At 45.8% G+C, this 24,863-nt stretch overlaps 2 protein-coding genes and 1 non-coding gene across 5 annotated transcripts in view; 1 reads left to right on the forward strand and 2 right to left on the reverse strand.

The window, feature by feature from the left end:
• RBM28 (RNA binding motif protein 28) overlaps window positions 1-15,230 on the reverse strand; it is a 38,441-nt gene extending 23,211 nt beyond the window's left edge. For both annotated transcript variants that reach the window (XM_017549493.2, XM_017549492.2), the window contains exons 1-10: window positions 14,987-15,230; window positions 10,904-11,062; window positions 10,490-10,584; window positions 9,662-9,737; window positions 9,194-9,286; window positions 8,073-8,144; window positions 6,789-6,978; window positions 6,481-6,620; window positions 4,199-4,271; window positions 1,731-1,840 (exon numbers count right to left, since the gene is read on the reverse strand). In XM_017549493.2, coding sequence (XP_017404982.1) covers window positions 1,731-1,840; window positions 4,199-4,271; window positions 6,481-6,620; window positions 6,789-6,978; window positions 8,073-8,144; window positions 9,194-9,286; window positions 9,662-9,737; window positions 10,490-10,584; window positions 10,904-11,062; window positions 14,987-15,104 — 1,126 coding nt within the window. In that variant the 5' untranslated portion in view covers window positions 15,105-15,230. The remainder of the gene's footprint in view (window positions 1-1,730; window positions 1,841-4,198; window positions 4,272-6,480; window positions 6,621-6,788; window positions 6,979-8,072; window positions 8,145-9,193; window positions 9,287-9,661; window positions 9,738-10,489; window positions 10,585-10,903; window positions 11,063-14,986) is intronic.
• A 174-nt stretch (window positions 15,231-15,404) lies between these two features.
• LOC119474235 lies at window positions 15,405-15,466 on the forward strand. Its single transcript, XR_005203521.1, has one exon. It is a non-coding gene; the product is annotated as a U7 small nuclear RNA (small nuclear RNA).
• Window positions 15,467-21,637: 6,171 nt separating this feature from the next.
• The window catches only part of PRRT4 (proline rich transmembrane protein 4), an 11,973-nt gene continuing 8,747 nt past the window's right edge, over window positions 21,638-24,863 (reverse strand). For both annotated transcript variants that reach the window (XM_037746054.1, XM_017549494.1), the window contains exon 5: window positions 21,638-24,000. In XM_037746054.1, coding sequence (XP_037601982.1) covers window positions 22,172-24,000 — 1,829 coding nt within the window. In that variant the 3' untranslated portion in view covers window positions 21,638-22,171. The remainder of the gene's footprint in view (window positions 24,001-24,863) is intronic.

Raw genomic sequence — 24,863 nt, forward strand, 5'->3', positions numbered from 1 at the left:
AATTTTGTCATTGGAGTTTCCAGAGTCAGTAGTGGGTTCAATCTTAACATTTCCCTAAAAGACTGCAGTTAATATTTAGCTCTTCCAGGCAGCAAAATGGCATACTGAGAGGGATGAGTTATAGGAGCAGCACCAGCTACATGAGTAGGTAGAAAAGGTGTCAGAAAAATTTAATGAGCCTGGAAAGGACAATACTTTTTTTAAAAAATGACTAAAACTATGCTTATTAAGATCATGAACTCTGTTAACATTAATGGACTCAATTTGGAACATTCTATGTAATCTAAATGGTCTAAAAACATTTTAGAAATGGAAAAGATCCAAGAAGTATAACTAAGCATGAGAGATGAAGGTACCTTAAGTGATTACTCTACTTGAACCCACTAATTTTACGGATGAAAACCAGAAGCCAACAGTAGTTAAATGATTTGCCAAAAATCACCCAGTTAATCTGTAGCATAGCTGGGATTAATTAGACCCCTAACTTCATTCCACAGTGCTGCCTTATTCACATCTTTTTTTTAAGAAATGGAGGAAGTCTCTCTCTGTCTCACAGTCTCGAGTGCAGTGGCAATCATAGCTCCCTGAAGCCTGAAACTCCTGGGTTCCCCCAAGTCTCCTGAGTAGCTGGGATTTCAGGTACGCACCAGGTCTTACTTTTTTTAGGTGAGTAAAAAATCAAAAGTGATTAGGTCCTATCGATGTGAAAAATAAAAAGGTTTAGAATGGAGGTTCTTAAACCATGGATAGGCTGGAGAGAGCCCACACACCCGCCAAAGCAGCATTTTTCTAGGGAGAGAATTGCTATATTTCAAAGGAATCAAGAATCAGAATAAATTAAGAACTCGGTGCTTTAGGAGAATGACTGCAACAGATGAAATCAAACATTATGAATGGGTTGGAAAAATGTTTACCTAACAACAGTATACTAGAATGAAGAATGGTCAACCCTTAACACTCAAAAGAAATAGCTTTAGAAAAAAAAAAATCTAAGGCAGCACGCCTGCAACACAGAGTTTTCCTTCTAACTGCTGCCACTGCAACAGAGTTTCTCTGTCAGCTTCCACCCCTAACAAAAGCAACAGGAAAAAAAAAAAAAAAGATCCTGGTAATTTCAAGCAATGTGGAGTGATTAATACCCATGAGATACTATCACATTTGAAATGCAAAGAACAAAAATGGAATTCATTACCCTAAAGTAAATAAGAAAGAGCTTAAAAAGCTTAGACAAAATTATGGCTAGCAGCACCATTAAAGATGCTGAGTTTGACATCATTAAGACAACCTCAGGATGTACCTGGTACATTTTTTTGGCGGGGGGGTAGAGATGGAGTCTTGCTCTGTCGCCCAGGCTGGAGTGTAGTGACTCAATTTCAGCCCACTGCAACCTCCATCTCCCGGGTTCAAGCAATTCTCCTGCCTCAATCATACCCCCATGCCCAGCTCATTTTTTGTATTTTAGTAGAAATGGGGTTTCACCATGTTGCCCAGGCTGGTCTCAAACTCCTGAGCTCAGGCAATCCGCCCACCTCAGCCTCCCAAAGTGCTGGGATTACAAGCATGTGCCACCCTATCTGGTGTCCCTGGTACTTTTATGGAACCCAGAAACCTGGGCTGGCTGGTGGACTGTGAATCCCTCAAAATGGCATATGTTATGCTCTTACGTAACCTCGTCAATACCCTGGGCAGTGGCCTCAACTCTTTTAGGGCCTGGCCAGCTGAAAACATACCTTTAGAATGCTCTGTGTCAGGATGCAAGACAATTCGGACATATTTGAGATCTCCAAACTGTTGGAGAAGCTCCCCAAGTTCTTCTTCATCTGAATCAAAGGACAGATTTCTATGGAAGACAACCAGATGATCATATCAAAGGTCAATTACATGTGCCAGGACAATGTCTCCCTTGTTCACAAATAGCACTAATACATAGTGATGGCTCCCAGTGGCCCTTGGCCCCAACTGTCTTTCCTTTGTCAATCAAGTTCTCTTTCTCAGGAATCTGAAAACATAAACAGATATATACAAACACCAGAAACTGTAGGTACAGATTCATTTCAAAACGGTGCCCCATGCCAGGGAAACTTCTAGGGTGCTGGAAATTTCTATATTTTGATCTGGGTGGTGGCTACATGGATGTATACATATAAAATTTTAGCTGAGCTGTATGCTTAATGTACTTTACAGAATATATGTTATACTTTAAAAGAAAAAAAGTGATATCCCCGGAGAAAAGACCCACATCCTCCATCACCTAGGGCCCCAGAACTGCCCAGATTTTCAGACTCTTCCTGAGGCTTGCTCTTAGGGATGACAACTTTGATTCTGGAACCTTCTTTTTCACTTAAATTGGCCAAAATTCATTTCTCTTACTACAAACTAGAAGACTCACAGCAGACTAGTGAGAAATGTCAAATTCTCTCTTTCTCAATTAGCCAGTTTTTCTTCTGTGTTGATATTAAATCCATGTTTCAGCTGAAATTTTACAAAAGTCAGAAAATCCTTCAAAATAGTAACATAAAAGCAAACACAGTAAAATTTACTAAGTCCAAAAAAAGAAAACTACTTACTTCTCTTGAAGGGATTAAAAAATGTTAGAAGGAGATTTTGTTGTCCTAAAATTTCAACACAGTATAAACATTCCTCATTTCTCCAACTATTTAATCCTTCCAGGAGTAAGAAAAACAGTCCCTAATAAGTATCTATAATTTTACTTCTCTTATATGCACTAAACAGCCCCATGAATGATTCTGTTTCATGGATAACCCAGATAAAAAAGTTTTCTGCAATACGACATGGCCTAGCTACATTATTTCTTTTAATTTGCCTCATCATATACATAGTTTTCTCTCTTCCACCCCTTTATTTTCCTAAGTTCTTTATTATTTAAAAGGTGTATAAGGAATGGTATCCTTAGTACTGAGGTCACACGCTTCTTCCTCACTGTGACATTTCTTCCTTCCTGTTAGATCCTCCACAAATACAAAATTATTTATATGGCAGTTCCAAATAACACAATTTTTAAAATACATGGAAGGACATGCAGTTAGGTGAGAAAATGGGCTTCAGTACAGCATGTATAAATTCATCTCTGTTAGGGTTAAGGTTAGGGTTAGGATTAGGTTAGGGTTGGGGTTAATTTTATGATGTGGGCATGTAGTGTAGGTGTTCTCTGAATAGTGATTAATGGGTTTTTTTTTTCTTTTTGCTCATGTATTCATCAATTTCCTAGAATGAACATAAATTGTGTAACAATTTTTTTTTTTTTTTTTTTTGAGACAGAGTCTTGCTCTGTCACCCAGGCTGGAGTACAGTGGCACAATCCCAGCTCACTGCAACCTCCACCTCTGGGCTTTAAGCGATTCTTGTGCTTCAGGCCTCCCAAGTAGCTGGGGTTATAGGCGCGTGCCACCACGCATGGCTAATTTTTGTATTTTAAGTAGAAATGGGGTTTCGCCATGTTGGCCAGACTGGTTTTGAATTGGCCTCAAGTGATCCCGTCTGACTCTACCTCCCGAGGTGCTGGGATTATAAGCCTGAGTACCGTGCCCAAAAAAACAATTTTAAAAGATTGCATAAGAAGATAAAATATATAACTCTAAAATCAGACCCAAATGACCCTGGTACGTTGGGTACTTTAGAAAGACTAGAAGGCATGCATGAGGTGTACTAAAGACATCCTAACCTTACGAAAGCAGCAATCTGTTGCAGTCAGTAGAGCTAAACAGCAACAGCAACATGAAATAAAGCCTATCTCCACCCCTACTCCCACCTCGTTTTCCTGGAAACAGATGAGATGCCTTACTTTATTGTGGATCCTGCATCAGAAGATAAGTTAGGCATAAAGACAGAAATCATTTGAGATAAGCAGTGTTACTCCTCCTCAGTACTCCCCCTAAAACAAAGGCCAGAAGCAAGATGTTTCTAACAGTTGAATTGATTTCTTATAAATGATGCCAACCCAATTAAAAAGCATGAAATCTAGATGAAGACAAGATGTCAGGACCCATGCTATCTGTCTTCTGTGTTATAGTTCTGATTGTCCTACATTTCTCATTGTTTGGTATGTTCCTGGGACCAGATGTGCTTGATCTAATTTTCTGGGCTAGGTAACAGAACTGGTGCCAAAAGGAGAAGGGAGAGGAGGAGGAGAGATCTATGAAGACAACACAAAAGCAATTCTAGAGGTAGAAAGCCATACCTGATAAAAACCGTTTTCCCTTCATTCACATCAGAGGGTAATTTCCTCTTCTTTTTGTTTGAAACTTGCACAGCTAAGGTAAAAAGAAAAACAAGAAACTGAAAGAGACTAGCGTAAGCCACATGACAAAGAGCTAACTTCTGAAGTACATAAAGATCTTGCATAAACTGTTAAAAGAAAAAAACAATTAAAAATAGACAAAGGAGGCCAGGCACAGTGGCTCACGCTTGTAATCCCCACACTTTGGGAGGCCAAGGCAGGCGGATCACCTGACGTTAGGTGTTCGAGACCAGCCTGGCCAACACGGCAAAACCCATTTCTACTAAAAACACAAAAATCAGCCAGTGTGGTGGCAGCCACCTGTAATCCCAGCTACTCAGGAGGCTGCGACAGGAGAATCACTTGAACCTGAGACAGAGGCTGCAGTGAGCCAAGATTGAGCCACTGCATTCCCGCCAGGGCAACAAGAATGAAACTCAGTCTCAAAAAAGTAAATAAAAGTAGACAGAGGACATGCAATTAAGTACATGAAAAGAGGTTTGAACTCACTCTTAATTAAAGAAAACATAGCACAAGAAATGAGATACTATTTTTCAACAACAGATTGCAAAATCAAAAAGACAGATGGAATCCAATGTGGTAAGGGTATGGGAAAAAGATATTCCCATATACTATGATGACAGTGTAAACTTTCTGGAAATACTGTACAGGACACAGGAAACTTTGAGGAAAAACATACACATACAGTCACACACCAATTATTAAAAAACACTATTTTGAGTGTGTATGTGTATGTAAATGTGTGCATTTTGCTTATAAATGTATTAAAATATCTCTAGATACACAAGAAACAAATAACCTTGGTTATCTCTGGGGAAGCTCCCTAAGAAGCTGAGGATCTGGGTATTCGGGAGACTCACTGTTTTCAAGAACAGACATATATGCTTCTATATACAAAGAAAATATCTGGAAGGATACACAAGAAACAACAGTGCTTACTTTGGAGAATTGTTGGGATTATTGAGGAACTTTTGCATATTACACTCTTCTGTATTGTGTTTTTTATTAACTTTCTCTCATTATCATTTATCTGTCCTATAAGTTGCTCAGCTGAAAGAATGGCATGAGACAGCTGGCTGTGGGTTATAGAATACCGGGTCTCATAGTGCCTTCAATGTAAAAGCTCCTTTGATTCTAAGGTGTATACCATTTTCTCCTCATAGAAAAAGCTTATTTCCTCAGATTTTTTATATGGTCAAACCAACATTCCGGACTTACTGAAATGGAATCAGAATAAAAATAGCTGAATAAAAATCTCCAGCCAGACAAATCAAAGAACCAGTCATTAACCATTTCTCATTCTGTAATGACCTGCCTTCCTCAATAAACAAGTTGAATTTATTCTCAATTAAGGCAGCAATAAGGATTGGCTAAAGTTTTACAACATGCTCAAAGAGTTCCTTGCTATGAAATGCACTGTGTTCCCCCAAAATTCATATATCGAAGCCCTAACTCCAAATGCAACTATATTTGGAGACAGAGACTTTAGGGAGGTAACTGAGCTAGCTTGCTCTTAAGGTTGGGACCCTAATCTGATAGGACTGCTGTGCTTATAAGAAAAGAGAGACCAGAGTTCACTGTTACTTGTTCTCTCTCTCCCCCTGTTCAAGCACACAAAGAAAATGCCATGCAAGGACATAGTAAGAAGGCAGCAGTCTGCAAGCCAGGAAGACAGCTTCACCCAAAATGGAATCAGCTGGCGTCTGGGACTTCTAGCCTCCAGAGCTGTGAGAAAATAAGTTTCTGTTGTTTAAGCCATCTAGACTATAGTATTTTGTTATGGCAGTCGGAGCTGACTATACAGCTCTTTATCCTCACTGCAACTCAAAGGTGTTGTTTAAAATCTACCTTGGAATTCAGATTGTTATATCATCTGTTTCTTCTATATTCTCTGGGTAAGATGCTGTTTACCTGGTTATTCAATCAAGTTGGACAATCCAGAGAGGTAGAACCTCACCATTAAGCTAGGTCTTAAATTCTCTAAGAATCTTAACCCTCAAACACCACTCCAAAACTCATTTAAAAAACAAAACAAACAAAAAGGAAATAACAAAAAAATCTTTGGAAGAAAGGAGTATAAAAGTTTCCTTTTCAGCATTTAAACATAATTTGATAGACCACCTTAGAGTCCTATTTAAAAAGAGGCCTAAGCAGAACTGATGTTCATTACAGTAACTTCAGTAACTTTTTAAAGATCATTTATAGTGAAAGCCCAAGCGAACCTTTATCCTCTTGCTCCTCAGTGCTGCTATCACTCTGAGCCAGTTCCTCTCCATCATCAATACTGTCGCTTTCCTCCAGGTCACTGTCCTCCTCAGAATGCTCTTCACTGCTTTCTGCAGAGGCTGTTCTCTTGATTGCTCTGCAAAGGCACAGATCAGAACTAAGGCTGTGGGCTGACAGAGGGGCCTATTCAATTTCATTACACATGTTAATTCTGCAATGGTGCAGGCAGAAAAAGGAGAATTTTTCCTCTCAGAGACAATCTTGAATTTTCCTCTGCTGTCTCAGAACAGACTGAGCTGCTTACCTCTTCTGAATTTGCACAGACTTGGTCACCTTTGATTCTATATTCTCCTCCTCTTCATCTTCATCATCATCAACCTCGTCATCATCATCATCGTCATCATCATCATTTTCTTCCTTCTCCATATCTTCTTCCTCCCTGCCATTCTTTTTAACTGATTCCTGATGTTTAGATTCACAGCTCTTTTCCTCACCTACAGAGGGAGGTAAAGAAAGAAAAAGTTCATTTAATATCCAAAATGATCTTATTTTAACAAGAGTAACCAATACTCCAAGTTGGTGGTTTCATTGGTTTTACAGAATTTCATATATTTTTCTTACTGTATGTAACAGGAGAAAGTATAAAGAAAAAAAAGCAAAAACAGAAATAAACAAAACTCTTATCACCCAGATTCCGTTAGGATTTGTCCTATTCATCACCCTGAAGGTTCATCTGGCCCAGACTAAAAGAAGTGGCAACTGAGCCTCTGCAAACAGCCGACCATTCATACACCACAGCTATCGAAATGCTCACTAGGGGGCAAAGCCAAGCCAAGAACTTCAATCTCAGTGCGTTTTATTCTCTGAGATCCTAGTGGCTTAACAGCCAATTGTTTTCTAAATAAAACTCAAGTTTTAAGTTTCTCTATTCTTAATGTTCCATAACTCCTATTATTCAAAGCTTGGAAAGAACAGCAAGGAAAGGGGACAATGAGCTCAGGCTCACTCACAGCCACTCCCAGGAGGGGGTTTAGACTCAAAAGAGCCTAGGTTTTGGGACCAGAGCACCAGATGGTACAACATGAATTGACAAACAGACCTGGACTCATTTGTGAGCCAGCAAGAATTTAGAGTTTTCCCTGAAAGCTCAGTCTCATTCTTTTGGTTAATCTTCTACAATAGTCTCACTCTGACAAGCAAGTTCTCATACACTTTTTTTTTTTTTTTTTTTTTTTAGACAGAGTCTTGCTTTGTCACCCAAGCTGGCGTGCAGTGGGATGTTCTCGGCTCACTGTAACCTCTGACTCCCAGGTTCCCAAGTAGCTGGGATGAAAGGCTCCCGCCACCATTCCCAGCTAATTTTTGTATTTTTAGTAGAGATGGGGTTTTGCCATGTTAGGCAGGCTGATCTGAAACTCCTGACCTCAAGCAATCCACCCACCTCGGCCTCCCAAAGTGCTGGGATTACAGGCGTGAGCCACTGCACCTGGCCTTTTTCTTACACTTTTATCACGAACACAGGAGTTGTTTCACCACTCTTGCCCAGGTTATATAACACCCCCACTCACCCAACACTACCGCATCTTACCTAGAGCAGAAATAGACTGTGTATCTTTATATATATCCTTTGCCACAGCCCAATCCACTGCCACTGTCCTCCCTGTCAAACAGAAAAGTGGTATCAGAAAGGCTGTGGTTTTAGTGTCCCTACCTCTATAAAGGGCCCCTAGTCATCACAGACAATAATGGAACCAGTAGAGACAAAGAAACTGTCAATTCAGGAATGCTGGTCTTTAAATAAAGCTCCTAGTCGCTGCCTACTCCTCTTAACCCTTAACCTTTTTATCAATGAACAGAAATTTTGCCTTTCTACATAGCCACCACACCTGGGATAAGATGGAGTAAAAACATAAAGAATTAGAACTATGCTCCCAGTTAGAGTATCAAGAATCAAAACAAGCATTCTGGAATCATCTGAATCCTCCTCAGAAGCTAGGATGTCTCTACAGCAATAATTTTTTTTTCTTTTTTTTTTTTTTTGAGATGGAGTCTTCCTCTGTCGCCCAGGCTAGAGTGCAGCGGTGCGACCTTGGCTCACTGCCACCTCCGCTCCCGGGTTCAAGCGATTCTCTTGCCTCAGCCTCCCGAGTAGCTGGGATTACAAGCATATGCCACCACACCTGGCTAATTTTTGCATTTTCAGTACAGACAGAGTTTTGCCATGTTGGCCAGGCTGGTCTCGAACTCCTGACCTCAGGCGATCTACCCACCTTGGCCTCCCAAAGTGCTGGGATTACAGGCGTGAGCCACCACATCTGGCCAGCAATAACTTCTTTAGGCACAAGACCTGATAAGTTATTATGTAGAGTAGCCCCACAGTCAGTTTAATAAATAGCCCACAGATGATCATAACCAAGAAGGAACCTAGATACCAACCTGTATCTATCAGCAATTATTTCAGGGCCATTTTTCACTAGGGATTTAAAAGGACACTCTCACCAAATAAATGAAAGAATACTGGCAAGGGTTCTTTCAAGTTTAACCCTAAGATCAAGTTCTAGGAATATTTTCACCTAAATAGCTACCATATTAGCAATGAGACTCTCAATAACGCAAACATCTTTTGAAAATGCAGAAAGTGGGTTACTATACTAATTCACCGAGACACCAAAAATATCTGGGTCAATGACATGGGAATAAAAAACTTACCTTTTATCTCTTTCATGTTCATGCCTTTGAGAGCTTTACCTGCTTCTAGAAGGTTTTTGAACTGAACAAAAGCAAAACCACGCATCTTCCCATCTGTGTGCAAATGTACAAAGAAGTGAGAGGCAGCAGGAGGTAGCCAGCAGAATACTAAGAAGGAAGTTACTGCAGTTCAGGTCTGCAAGATGACCCAAATCCTGTCAGCAGGTCAGCCCATTCCCCAAAGCAATTGCTTACATCTTCTTACTGAGTATACTCTGACTTGGACTTGGGGAGAGCAATGGACTTTCTCTAACTAGTTATCTAAAACTAATTCTGATCCAACAGAAAATGTCATTGGGGGAATAGAACCATTATTTGGGTTTTCATTAGTTGTCAAGCACTGAGCCATATATTTTATAGGTATCACACATATTTGTTCAAGGGTAATTATGTTAACATAACTCACATCAAGTGAAGGTTCATTAGTACCTGGTTTCCTAGGGATATTTACTTCCAGGACAGCTCCAAATTGAGCAAATACTGTCTTCAAGTCATCTTCTGAACACTGAAGCCAAAAGTTAAGAAAGAAAAAGAGAAATACAATCACAGCAAATTAACATAAAATATCAACTACTAATTCATTAATTATGAAAAACATGAATACGTTTACTCCTTTTTTTACTTTTTGAGACCAGAACATCAAATGTTTCGAAATAGAAGACATTTTACTTTGTATCTAAGAGGCAAAAAGACAGACATCTGAGAGCTTTTTCTACCTTTTTTTTCTCAGTAGTAGTTTCCCCAAAAAGGAAAGCAGCTTCACACTTAATACCCTTATTGGCTGGACGCGGTGGCTCATGCCTATAATCCCAGCACTTTGGGAGGCCAAGGTGGGTGGATCACGAGGTCAAGAGATCAAGACCATCCTGGTCAATATAGTGAAACCCCGTCTCTACTAAAAATACAAAAAATTAGCTGGGCATGGTGGCACTTGCCTGTAGTCCCAGCTACTCGGGAGGCTGAGGCAGGAGAATTGCTTGAACCCAGGAGACGGAGGTTGCGGTGAGCTGAGATAGAGCCATTGCACTCCAGCCTGGGCAACAAGAGCGAAACTCCGTCTCAAAACAAAACAAAACAAAACAAAACACTTAATACCCTTATTACACAGGTCCACTTTCTGAATTCAACAGGGGTAAGGTTCATTCCCAGAAGGAATTCAGCCCAATTATACCATCTTGGTGAGGAGTTCTACTAATGATCACATCCTGGCTCTAAAAGCCTTCAAGACATGCAATGTTTGTTTTCTCTCTCACTTACCTTAAAGCTCAGGTTCCGAATAATTAATCTGGCTTTCTTATCGGCCACTTTGGCTTTTTTAGGCTTTAGCTCCTTCTTTGGGACCTCTGAGTTTTCTACAAAATAAGAGGTAATGGAATAAGTGCTCCAAAATCACCCACTTATAGGCTAGAACATCACAGAACAAAAGCTACTGGTGATAGATGCCATTTACCACAGGGTTAAGTGTGGCAATACCAAGGAATACCAGATTTTTCAGACTGAGATGCAACAAAAGAACTAAAATGAGTATCACAATACAATGGATGATTCTCGAGATCGAAAACAAATGCAAAAAGCTTTAAGTTCTAGAAGGTATCCCCATGCCTCCCTCTTTCAGTTTCGCAGTGCTGCTCACCCTGGAAGAAAAACTTCCTTCAATTACTAGAAACTCACCATTTTTCCCCTTTTCCTTTGTCTTGTTCCTCAGTTTTTTCTTGGCAACGGTCACGTTGATCTTGCAACCTTCAAAAGTGGTAATCTCCTTGACGGCCCTCTGAACATCTTCCAGCATAGAAAAAGTGACATAGCCAAAGCCTCGACATGTCTTACTCCCTGGAATAATGCAGTGGGAGGAGGAGCAGTGTGAAAAGGAAAGAAAATCATAAGCCAAGAGAACTCAATTTGAAAATCCTCAAAGTCTAAGCTAGAGGATATACTCCTAACCCACCTTGCTATCAGTTTGCTAAAAGTCTCAGGAGAAAAGAAACAAGGATGGTATCAGTGGTTCAATCCCCACTTTGCTTAGAAACTATTAGCCTTCCTCCTCTTAATTTGGTGTCTTTGCTGTTAGCTCCTCTTCTTCCCCCTTTCCTGATAATCCCAAGAACACAGAGGTTCCATAATATATTAGGCCCTCAAAGAACTCAGCATCAAAAAGAACAAAACATCATCAGAGACGGCAAGAAAGGTAGGTATGTGCTATGGTTTGAATGTGTCCCCCAAATTTCATGTGTTGGAAACTTAATCCCCAATGTAGCACTATTGAAAGGTGGAATCTTTAAGAGGTTATTGGATCAGAGGGCTGTCTTCAGGAATGGATTAATCAATTTATGGATTAATGGGCTATCATGACAGTGGAGCTGGCAGCTTTATAAGAAGAGAGAGATGTGAGCAAGCATATTAGCATGCTCAGCCCACTTGCCATGTGATACCCTGCACCGTCTGGGGATTTTGCAGTGTCCCCACTAACGAGAAGGCTCTCACCAGATACAGCCACTAGACTTTGGAATTCTCTGCCTCCAGAACTATAAGAAATAAATTTTTCTTTATAAAGTACCCAGTTTCAGTTATTCTGTTATAAGCAACAGAAAATGGACTAAGAGAGTCTGGTAGCTTCAAAAATCAGAACACAATAATACAGTCACTCCTCAAAACAGATCAGCAATAATAAATGCCTGAGGGCCTGACAAAGAACCTCAAATAATAAATACTGCTCAGAGAGACTGTAGATGTTATGACCACTATTACCAATGTCTTAGCTGTCAATATCAAATTAAACCTTTCCAAAGCAGCTATGAATTCTTATCTCATTTTATCTTCAGAACACCTCAAAATAGGTGAAGCAAATATTACCACTCCTTCTTTCCAAATAAATAATTTGAGATGGAAGAAAGTAAGTGAACTGGTTAACGTCACGTAGGGTGTTAGTAACTGAATTAACTCCTCCTTACCAGCCCCCATGTTCTTCCATAGGACTCCACAAAAAACAATATGAGGACCAAGCACACGAAAATTACAAACATCAACTGTAACCCACCTTTGCTCTTTCTGATTTAACATTTTGGATAGAAGATTTTAAATAATTTACTGCATCAAAAAGGAAAAGGACAGATTGAGCAGTCTGCCTTCACTTGAAAAGGGAACAGAGCTCATCTGCTCTGGTCCTGTTCCCACTACATTTGAATCTGCTTCAGGGTATAAGCCCTTTGACACAGGACACTGATCTACATAAACCAGTTAAAGCGACATGACATCAGTTTTTCTCTTCTCTTGGAACCCTCTGTCATAAAACCTGCCTGCTCACCTTTCAAAAAATGAGAAAAAGAAAATTCATAGCCCTTCCTGATCAATACTACCAAAAGTAAAGCAGCTGAAATGTAAAGGAGTTCGACACCCAAATAAAAGGTCATACAGTAAATACCACACATTTTACTGTCTGCATAAAGCATGCTCACGTACATGTAGTCCCTGACAACCCTGTGAAATTATTCCCATCTTAAAGAGCTGAAGCAACATGCAATGCTATCGAGGAAGGCTTCATTCCACCTACCCTCCCTCCCGTTTCACTGAGCGCAGCACTCTTTCCAGTACATCTCAGCCGTCTGGACAGGAAAGTGCATAGTTTTTTAAAAAGAAAGTAAGAGATTTTTAAGGATTTAGATCAAGTACACAAGGTTTAAGGTAAGGTTACATGTAGCCTATATTCTGAGGACTCAAAGGAGAACTTCCATTCAATGGCCTGTTCTTCCCTGGAATACAATCACCTGGCACTGCATAGCAGTCGCCGTATGGAATGTGACTTACACTGAAACCCAGTACATACATGTGTTCTTTATTTAAAATCTAAAAGTTTTATAAATACTTATTCTTTACCATATATGGATTTACTCCTACACTATTTAATTTGTTAAGAACTCCAGGCCAGGTGTGGTGGCACACACCTGTAATCCCAGTGCTCTGGAAGGCCAAGGCAGGTGGATCATTTGAGATCAGCCTGGGCAACATAGTGAGACCCTGTCTCTACAAAAATATTCAAAAATTGGCCAGCCATGGTGAAGCACACCTGTAGTCCTAGCTACTTGGGAGGCTGAAGTAGGAGGATTAATTGAGCCCAGGAGTTTAAGGTTACACTGAGCTATGATCTCACCCCTGCACCCCAACCTTGGTTGAAAGAGCAAGACCCTGTTTTCTAAAACAAAACAAAACAAAAAAAAACTCTAGTCATGACCCCCTCAAGGCCCACTAGTAGGTAATAATCTGCAGTTTAATAAACACTACTGTACAGCACTTTCAGTCTCTATTTTAAGTATTTAAGTTTCTGTCCTATCCTCCAGCAGTCTACTCACAACACACCAGCCAGAGGGAATCTTTCAAAACAAAAGCCAGATCATACGTACTGCTCTCTGCTTAAAATCAGTGGCTTCCTATCTCTGAGTAAAAGCCAAAGTCCTTGCAATGGTCTCTGACATCCTACATGAGGTGGGCAGATCATCTGAGGTCAGGAGATAGAGACCAGCCTGGCCAACATAGTGAAACCCTGTTTCTACTAAAAATACAAAAATTAGCCGGGCATGGTGGCACTCGCCTGTAATCCCAGCTACTCGGGAGGCTCAGACAGGAGAATCTCTTGAACCGGGAGGCACAGGTTGCAGTAAGCCGAGATGGCTCCACTGCACTCCAGCCTTAGAGACAGAGCAAGAAGCATTCTGTCTGTCTGTCTGTCTGTCTCTCTCTCTCTCCCCCTCCCTCCCTCCCTCTCTCTCTCTCTCACACACACACACACACAAATCCTACATGATCTGCTACTCTCCATCTTGTCTCCTAATCCTTTCCTTTCACTCACTTCAGTCAACCTGTCCTCCTTGCTACTCCTCCAATATGCCAGGCATATCTCTGCCTCCGTACCTTCGGGCTTGCTTCCTCTTCCTGAATTTTCTCCTCCCAAGAGGCATATGTTCACTCTCTTACCTCAGCAGTCCTTCTCTGGCCACCTTATCTATATTGCCATTCTTCACCCCCTCTCCCCACTACACACATGAACATAGACTTCCCAACCCCTTCCCTGACTTATTTTTCTCCTTAGCATTTGACACAGTTTTCGCTACACAACTGGCTTATTGGCTGTCTTCGCCACCTTAAAGATACAAAAGCAAAGTTTTTTGGTTTGGTGTTGTGCACTGCTGCATCACCAGGACCTACAACACTTCCTGGCACACAGTAGGTATTCATTAAGTATCTGCTGAATAAATGAATGAACGAATGGGTAGCATCCTGGCTAAGATGTCCAGGTCTGAGGATCAAATCCGGGGTCCACTACTTAATAGCTGTACGAACTTACTAAAGTTACTAAATTCCCGTAAATCTCAGAGTCCTGTCTGTAAAATGAGATTAAGATTCGCCATCTGGTAAGATTACCGAGAAAATAAAATGAGATAAACTGTATCAAACTGATCACTGTACCTGGCAATCAAGTGACTCTCAATAAGCCTTACTGATGCTCTACTTAACTATTTTCAATAGCGCGCATAATCTAGAGAAAGCGCTATAGAAACGTAAGGGAATGCTTTGTCTTTCATATACTGACCCCTATGAACGCATCTAAAGCAGAATCAATTTGGAAAAGAAACTCAGTTCCCAGTTCCTTCTCTTCGGGCCGGGTAAAGAATGATACGACTCCCTGAAGTTTGGGAAGGTGCCCTCGCCCCCATCTCACTCCCAGGAAACCCCAGCCCTATTCTCGACCGCCGCGCCCCCTACCTTTTTCAGTCACCACGAAGCACTGCTTCACCGGCCCCACCTGACTAAACAATTCCTCCAGCTGCTCACTGCGGGCCGAGGGCGGGAGGCGGCCCACAAATAGGGTCAGGCCGGCCATGAGGTCGGGAAACCCAAAATGCGTGAGGGCACGAGCTAACTGGGTCGGCGCACGCGAGCCAAATGGGCCGGCGCACGCGAGCCGAGAAGCTGGCTTTGGTAGAAAGACTCGCCGGGAGATTCCGGAAGTGCTCGTTGCTCAAAAGACACCGGAGGAAAACATGGTGGGGAGGGGGATAAAAGGTTCCGGAATGAAAAAAATAATGGCGCCCGGGGCGGAGCTTCTGGAGCGAGGCTCAGCACCCTGCCCTAGCATCGCCCTCGCCACTGGGTGGAAACTTGCTATCAACAATTTCTACCCTAGTGTTACAGCTTTTTTAGAATTTGCCCGGCAGGCTTTCTGGTTTTTGCTAGAAAGCCCCCGAAAAGCAATAATCTTAACATAAAAAATAAAAATAGGTAAACAATTTCCACCCTGTTTAAAATCTCACCTCCAGATCCTCCCCACAGTTAGCAGGACCAGCGGGAGGAGTCGTTTTTGCCCTGGGCCTAACTCAGAATCTGATATATAATGGGTGTTTGATATTTTCTGAATTGTCTCCACGAATTTCCAGATTACGTGCATAAAACAATCGGAACACAAAGACGTAGACATAGGTATGTCATACACGTCATTCGAACAGTTCTCATTCTCAGAGGACATTAGCTCTCTGTCACCCCAGCTTCACAAATAACTCGTAGCTACTAAAGTACACACAGACACAGACTGTACACAATTATTCTTTCAACAAATATATACTGAGCTCCAGCTATGAGCCAGGCATTTGAGATACAACTGGTGAGCAAAGACAGGGTCCCTGCCCTCATGGAGATTACAGTCTAGTGGGGGAAACAGATTTTTTTTTTTGACAGGGTCTCACTTTGTCACCCAGGCCGGAATGCACTGGCATGATCTTGGCTCACTGCAGCCTCGATCTCCCAGGTTCAAGCAGTCCTCCTGCCTCAGCCTCCCGAGTAGCTGGGACTACAGATGCACCACCACATCCGTCTAAGTTTTGTATTTTTTGTAGAGACAGGGTTTCACCATGTTGCCCAGGCTGGTCTCAAACTCCTGAGCTCAAGCAACCCATCTCCCTCAGCCTCACAAAGTAATAGGATTGTAGGCATGAGCCACCACACCTGGCTGGGGAGACAGATAGTAGTCCAAAAATACTTAAAAATAAATCATAGCACACACACTGGAGGACCACATTGAACACACTCAAAGGAAATGTAACATCCAGCGTATAAACAGAGACCTAGAATGCAGGTCCTCCTAGATGCAGAAGATCTTTTCCTCAAGTCAGCTCATCAGACAGGCCCAAGACTGAGAGATCTTAACTGGCCAGGAGATCTGGGTGCTCCTGGATTCTGGAACACAGAGAGTGTTTGCCATGCCACTGGGTTCAGGATCTGAATAGGTACAAGACAGCTACACCTTGCAGAACGGCTGGCTCAAAAAAAAGTACGCAAGGCCATTTTTTACTTTTTTTTTTTTTTTTTTTTTTTTTTTTTTTTTTTTTTTTTTTTTTTTTTGAGATGGAGTCTTGCTCTGTCGCCCAGGCTGGAGTGCAGTGGTGAGATCTCTGCTCACTGCAACCTCTGCCTCCTGGGTTCAAGCGATTCTCCTGCCTCGGCCTCAAGAGTAGCTGAGATTACAGGCACCCGCCACTATGCCCGGCTAATTTCTGTATTTTCAGTAGAGACAGGGTTTTACCAAGTTGGCCAGACTGGTCTTGAACTCCCGGCCTCAGGTGATCAGCCCGCCTCAGCCTCCCAAAATGCTGGTATTATAGGCATGAGTCACTATGCCCAGCCTAAACTTTATTTTTCAACGTTAGCTCCAACAAGTTCAAAACACATTTGTCAGCAATGATACCAGTCACTTAGTTCATCAATAAAGAACTTAAGGTCTTTGGAATTTAAGCATGTCAATGCAGTCTTTTATTTTTTGCACTATTAATTGAAAAAACCCTTTAAAGATTTATTTTTATTTTTATTATTACTATTTTTTGAGATGAAGTCTCACTCTGTCATACAGGCTGGAGTAGAATGGTACAATCTTGGCTCACTGCAACCTCTGCCTCCCGGATTGAAGCAATTCTCCTGCCTCAGCCTCCCTACTAGCTGGGATTACTGGCACACACCACCATGCCCTGCTAATTTTTGTATTTTTAGTAGAGATGGAATTTTGCCATCTTGGTCAGGCTGGTCTCAAACTCCTGACCTCAGGTGATCTACCTGCTTCGGCCTCCCAAAGTGCTGAGATTACAGGCATGAGCCACTGCGCCCATACAAGATTTTTTTAAGATTAGAAAACAAAACCAAGTCAGAAGGAGCCCAATTAGGACTGTAAGGTGGATGCCTCATGATTTCCCATTAACACACTTGAAAACTTGCCCTTGTTTGATGAGAGGAGTGAGCAGGAGCACTGTGATGGAGAAGGGCTCTCTGTTGAAGCTTTCTCTCAGGCATTTTTCTGCTAAAGGTTTGGCTTTCTCAGAACACCCTCACAATAAGCAGATGTTATCATTCTTTGGCCCTGCAGAAAGTCAGCAAGAAAAATGCCTTGTAGGCCTAGTGCAGTTGGCTGACACCTGTAGTCGCAGCATTTTGGGAGGCCAAGGAGAGCAAATCACCTAAGGTCAACAGTTCAAAACCAGCTGGGGCAACATGATGGAACACCGTCTCTACCAAGAGTACGAAAAATTAGCCGGGCATGGTGGCGTGAGCCTGTGGTCCCATCTGCTCCAAGGCTGAGGTAGGACAATCACTTGACCCAGGCAGGCAGAGGTTGCAGTGAGCTGAGATCGTGCCACTGCACTGCACCTAGATGAGAGTGAGACCCCATCTCAAAACAACAACAACAATAAAAGTTTCTAAATAAATTTAAAAAAATAACTCAGGGCCGGGTGCAGTGGCTCACGCTCGTAACCTCAGCACTTTGGGAGGCTGAGGCAACGGATCACCTGAGATCAGGAGTTTGAGAACAGCCTGACCAACATGGAGAAACCCCATCTCTACTAAAAATACAAAATCAGCCAGGTGTGGTGGCGCATGCCTGTAATCCCAGCTACTCAGGCGGTTGAGGCAGGAGAACCTCTTGAACCCAGGAGGCGAAGGTTGTGGTGAGCCAAGATCACACCATTGCACTCCAGCTTGGGCAACAGGAGCAAAACTGTCGGGAAACACAAGCACACACACACACACACACACACACACACACACACACCAGGAAAGGAAGCTTTAAAACACAAAACAGATTTTTGTTTGTTTGTTTTTGAGACAGAGCTTTGCTCTTGTTACCCAGGCTGGAGTGCAGTGGCATGATCTCAGCTCACGGCAACCTCTGCCTCCTGGGTTCAGGCAATTCTCCTGCCTCAGCCTCCTGAATAGCTGGGATTACAGGCATGTGCCACGATGCCCAGCTAATTTTTTGTATTTTTAGTACAGACGGGGTTTCACCATGTTGACCAGGATGGTCTCGATCTCTTGACCTCGTGATCCACCCACCTCGGCCTCCCAAAGAGCTGGGATTACAGGCGTGAGCCACTGCGCCTGGCCACAAAACAGATTTTTAAGGCTACTATGTTAATCCTATCCAGGATGAAGAGAGACAAATAGACAAAGGCAATGGAATGGATCATCTAACAAAATTGGTTTGGGATTCCGCATCCTCCCTCTTCCTTCTCTTTCCCTCCTGCCCACTCCTATCACCTTAGGAATTAAAATTCCACCCCCAAAGATTAAGTTGTGAGCTTCAGAACCCCAGCTAGGAGGAGACCTTCCTGATCCAGGCTGCAGCCTGTACAAGAAAAACAATCCTGAGATTGTTCCAATACCCCCTTTGTGAGACCCTCCACAAATGCTAAGTTTTAAGTACTCCTGACCCAAATCTTCCTTAAAGGACAAAACCAAACTGTGTCTCTATGCCCATCAGGGGTCAGCAGCCACCCACAGTGCAGTGTTCTGTGCCCCTCTGGGAGGACAACAGTGCAGCTGATCCTTCCTGCCTTCCCCATGGTTCAGACCTGGTTTCCCGATGTGTCTCCCAGCCCCATCGCTTCCAATCCATTTCTATCAGGGCAGGCAACGGTCCTTTCATCAGGAATATTTGCTCATCCATCTACCCAAGACACACGCAGCATTCTTTATTAAATAGCAGGAGCCGTGGAACCCTGCATCACACCAGCAGTGTAGCTTCCAGGGGAAATAAACTGCTGGCCTCCTCCTCATCCATCACTGTGCAGGAGCCAAGAAAGGAAGTAAGAGAGGCCTGGGCTGTTGTCAGCCAGCGTCTTCCAGATCCCATCCCTCTAGCTGTACTCCCCCTGGCAAGCCAAACCTTCTTATAATACAGAATAGTTCTCAGTCTTAGCAATTGTCACAATTATAATTAATTACTTTTGCTATTGTGATTATTTAGATCATTAGGTGTTTAACATCTGCCTTCCCCCAAAAGACTTTCAATTCCATAAATTCGTGGCTAGTGTCCACCTCATTCACCTCTCTACTTCCAGCATCTAGTACATTGTTAGCATTCAGTAAATATTTTTTTAAGAGATTGAATGAATGAATGAATGAATGAATGAAGGTGAGCTTGTCTTTCAGTCCTCACAATACCAAGACTTGGAACTGAAGGGTGTAGGCATTAGGATCTACCTGGATTCCTTCCAGGAAACCCACTTTGGGTAAGGGATGGGCACAAGACAAAAGGGAAGGGTCCTCCAGAGCTTTGGCCTCTATGCTCTATGAAGTCAAAGGGCTGAGGTTATCCTTGCTGAGGAAAATCAAAGAAGTATTGGAGCTGGTGAACAACGAGCTATATTCCCTCAACCCCCTCCTGCCTCCCCCCAACTCCATTTAGAGCTGCTACACAGAAAAGGAGCGTATATGCACAAGTGTGTGTGTGTATGTGTGTGTGTGCACGTGTGTATGTGTGTGACAGAGAGACAGAGAGAGAGAAAACAATAGACAGACCAACAGAGAGACTGGCTGGGGTATGCAGGGCTTGGACTGCTCTTTTGGGAAGTGTGTGCATGAACCCAAGGACCCTTGATGGGGAGAGTGAGTGAAAGAGAGAGGAGCTGGCAAGGACCAGTGTGAGTAAGAGATGGCATTGAGGAGCTGAGTGTGAGCAGAGACAGATGAGAGGCAGATGGAAGTGTGAGTGGGAAAGAAAGGGAGCAATTGCTCAGAGCAGCAAGCACTCCTTGCATGACACAAAGCAACTCTGATGCGGGGCCAACTGCAGCCACTATGACACCAGTGAGAAATGCCTGTAATTAGGAGGTTGGCAGTTCTCTGGGCCTCAGCCCAGAGTGAGGATGCAGCAAGAATTTCTGAGCCAAGCTGAGCCAGGTGACGGAGGAGACACAATCAAAACCATTCTAGTCCCATCCCTCCACTGCACCAGCACCATCTCCCTCCCATTTCTCTTCCCCGTGGTGATTCTTCCTCTTCCCCAAACACAACTGATTCCCCTCCTCCATCTGAGGTCTCAGGCCCGGACGCTCCTTTCAGCCAAGACAGATGTTCATCTGCAAGGAGAGAAGCGCTTGAATTCTTCCACCCTCCGGCAGTGGACCTGGTCTAGCTGAGGGTTCCAACCCCTCCCAGCCTCCCTGCCTGCTTCCTTCTTGGCTTCCAAGACTCCCTTCTCCAGTCCCTAGGAGCTGATGGGCAAAGTTGGAAGAAAAATCATGAGGTTTCTGTGTTTCCACTTTGAGCTTAGTGTGTATGCTCCTGCAGGTCTCCCTGTGATATGGGGACAGCTGCAAAAACACTGTCAGATTTTTATTTTCAAACCTAATCCACAACCTGTTTTTGTGCTACTCAGGACCGCTGCATTTTAGCCAAATGACAAACACACACCACAGAGCGCAAAGCCAAATGCTCCCAGGCAAGGGAGGGATTAGAGAGTGCCTGGTGGTCGGAGAAGTCTGTGGGTCTCTGCACTGTGAATTTTGCTTTGGGAGCTGGCTGGGTAGGACAGGCTTTCTCCAGGGAGGATCTGCACCTATTAGAGACGAGAGTTCTTCAGGAGAAGGAGGAGGGGTTGTGATCCCGACCCTGAAGAGCACCTGTTGATGGGTGAAAAGGTACAAAGGTAGTTTCTTTGTGGATCCCAAGCTGCGAGGGGGAACACGGAAGTTGCTGGGGATCCCAGCTCGAGGCAACCAGGCCCTTTTACATATGTCTCAATATTTCCAGGAAGGACTTGACCCCTAACTAGTCCCCAGCCAGTTGTCCACAAGGGCCTGAAGCAGGCTCCTAGGAATGCAGGCATTTCCACTGATGACGGTAGTAGAGTTTCTGCCTCACCTCCCAGGGTCATGTCCCATCTCTGTGAAAAGCCACTTCCCAGTGATTCAGACAGGTCTTCTAGGGGCTGCTCCCAGGACCCCCACTCATTGCAGACACAGGACAAGACTCGTTGGTCTTATATGAAGGTCCCTGGGACCCACCCCACCCAAGAGCTGCTTCTCTTCCACTTGTGATGGAATATCTGCTGCTGTTGCTCAATCAAGCTTTCTCAAGAAAGTCAGACCTCGCTCCTCTGAAAATATTTTATTGATAAATTAACTTTAAGAGCATTCCCCTCCCACCCAACTGCTGTAAAGTCTCCTAGATGGGCCATAGACCCCTGTGGGTGTCACATGGAGGACAGGGAGTCCCACTCACACAGGGATAGAATTACTGGTCATGGCAGAGGTGGGTAGGGGGCCTGAGGCAAGTCCCGGGGTCCTCTGAGGACAGCCCCTCTCACTCGCACCAGAGTGGGGAGTGGTGGTCAGGAGTGGAGCACCTTGGAGCTTTATTGCTGGTGAATGCCAAGGAAAATGGGACCCCTGCCAGCCTAGAATTGCAGCTGAGGAATCAGCACCCAGGGTTCCAGAGAAGGTGGCACTGACTCCCAATCAATAGAGCCTGGCTGCTGACCCACCCACCCAGGGGCGCCTGGATGGGGAAGGTATCTGGAGAGGTATCTGAGCCAGGCAGGATTGGGGAAGGGTTACAGTGTGCAGGTCTCGGGCAGGGCAGGCGCCAGAAAGGGGTGTATCTCAGGGTAGCAAGATGGCCACCTCTTCACAGGTCTATGGTGTCGCTGCCCATGCTCAGCTCGTCGATCTGTCGGCAGGCGTCCAGGAATTGCTCCTGCAGCAAGGCCTCCTCCGCCTGCAGCTCAGAAGCAGGCTCTGGGGAGTCGCGAGAGGGTGGGGACAGGGCGTGGTAGGATCCTGAGGCCGGGAGGCTGGGGCTGCTTCCTGAGGGCCGCGGGGGACTGAGGACACAGACTAGAGGACAGCGCGGGGCCCTGTCGGGGCTGGAACACAGCAGCATGGACGAGCTGTCCCGCGAGAGTCCGCACAACGAGCCAGATGAGGCGCTGCTGCCTGCGGGCCAAGCCCCGGGGGAGGGGAGATCCGGGGGTGCCGGGGAGCCAGGGGCGTCCCCTGATCTCTCACTGAGCCCGCCCCCGGTCTTCGTCCCCAGCGAGGCGGTGCGGTAGAGGCCGAGCCCAGGCAGGGCGTCGTCGAAAGCAGGGCCCTGGAAGAGGCCAGGCGCGAGCAGGGCCTCGCTGCAGAGGGCCTCCTCGATGCTGCGCCGCAGGTTGATTGGGGACGGCGGGCGGAAGTCCACGGTGTAATCGCTGCAGGGAGAGGAGGCAGGGGACGGGGCCGGGTTGGCCGCCGCGCCTTCGAAGCCCCGGCAGCCTCCGCCCTGGAGTAGGAGATCCGGGCCTGGCCCTGCCAGCGCGCACAGCTGCAGCAGCTCGGCGTCGCCGCGCGCGATGGCGCTCCCCAGGGGCTCCTTGTCTGGGCGCCCAGTGACCCAGCCTCCCGGCAGCAGCGGGGCCGCGTGGCCCGGGGACAAGCGGAAGAGCTTGGCCCAGCAGCGCGGCGGCACGCGTGGACTGCAGAGCGCGGGGTAGAGGCCCAGCAGCGCCAACGGGAGCGCGACGCCCACCTCGCCCAGGCGCAGGCCTAGTTGGAACGCCCACCAGGGCCAGGGCCCTTCCAGGCCGGGTTGGCCGCCGTAGCCCAGGGCGTGCAGCACCTCATAGCCCTGCAGGGCTCCGCTCAGCAGCCCGAAGGTGCCCGCCACCAGGGCCGTGCGCGCCGCGCGTCGCCAGGACTCTCGCGGGGCGAAGGGGCTGCGCGCCTGCGGCAGGGGGGTGGCGCCCTTGAAGCCCGATCCGCCCAGGGGCGCCCCAGCCCGCCGCCGCCGCCCGCCCCAGCAGGAGAGCGCCAGCAGCAGACCCGAAAGGAAGGCGGCGAGGAAGGCGTGCAGCCCGCGCGAGGCGAGCCGCAGTGGCCGCAGCGGGCGATGCGCGGCGCTCCCGAGGGCGGCGGCGGCCGCCAGCCCCAGCCCCAGGAGCAGCAGCGCGGCCAGGCCGGCGGGACACCGCGGCGAGCGCGGCCGGGCCAGCAGCAGGCAGGCCAGCCCCAGGCCGGCAGCCAGGCAGGGCAGCGGAAGGTCCTGTAGCAGCAGCCAGGCGAGCGCGGGCAGTCGGTCCCTGTGCCCATAGGCGTCGTAGAAGAGCGGGAAGGCCCGCGTGGTCCCTGCCGACAGCAGCAGCAGGTCCAGCAGCGCCAGGCAGGGGGCGCCCGGCGGGCAGCGCCAGGGCAAGAGGGCCAGAGCCAGCAGCGCCAGCAGGGCCACCAGGCCGAAGAGTGCGCCTACCCCGTACACGTGGGCCTCCCAGGCCAGCCCCCAGCGAGCTCTGGCTTCCGCCCAGTCGGCCTCCAGGGTCAGGAAGAAGAGTGGCGTCGGCGCCCCGGGAGGCTGCCCCTCGCGTTCAGGCAATTCTCCCAGGCTGCAGGACTCTGGCCCACACTCTGGCTGCCCGGAAGGGTTCCCAAGGCTGGCAGGAGGAGAGAGGTCATCTGGGCCAGAGGTGGGGACTGTGGGGTCTGTGGGCAAAGAACGCTTGGCTGAGGCAATCTTGCAGCCCTCCCCTACCCACCCCACAGCCAGTAGGCTGAAGGCTGGTCAGAGTCCCCTAAAGCATCCAGGACACACTTGTCTTACATACGAGACTCATCCCTGCTCTTGGCCTTTCACCTTCCCCACCCTGCTCCCCTATTCAAAGTCCTCACTGAAGTTTCAGCTGTCATCCTTCCTCCTCCTCCTGCTTCTCTCTCTCTACCCCGGCCCCCCAGCTCCCAGCTTGGCTCGTTTGTGAGTCTACTAAAGAGTTTTTCTTTGAAGCTACAGAACTTTACAACTGGAAGGAGCTTTAGACACCCCCTCCAGTTCAATCCTCCCACCAGAAAGGAAGCTTTATGAGAACAAGGATTTTTGTTTCTTTGCTCACATCTGAATCTCCATACTTAAATTAGTTTCTGTCACACAGTTGGAATTGAGCAGATATTCATTGATTAAATGAATCCCTGTACTTGCCAGATTAAGATACTGAAGCTCTTCTGAGAGCCAAAGTGACCTGCCCAAGGTCACAAATGGGCAGAGCTGCACCTAGAACCCAGAACTGAACATCAGTCTGAGCCCCACTCTGTGATTCCAAAGCCTCTTTCTAACATTACTGTGCCTTTCTCTTGTTCTGCACCCTGACTCCCAACCCCCAACTTACACTAGGAGGAGCTTTCCTCTGCCCTTTTAATTTTCTTTTTCTTTCTTATTTTTTTTTTTTTCCTGTCATCCTGGTTGGAATGCAGTGGTGCGATCTCAGCTCACTGCAACCTCCACCTTCAAGGTTCAAGCAATTCTCCTGCTTCAGCCTCCCAAGTAGCTGGGATTACAGGTGCCTGCCACCAGC

This window comes from Cebus imitator, unplaced genomic scaffold (assembly GCF_001604975.1).
Source record: "Cebus imitator isolate Cc_AM_T3 unplaced genomic scaffold, Cebus_imitator-1.0 Scaffold219, whole genome shotgun sequence".
NCBI classification, from domain to species: Eukaryota; Metazoa; Chordata; class Mammalia; order Primates; family Cebidae; genus Cebus; species Cebus imitator.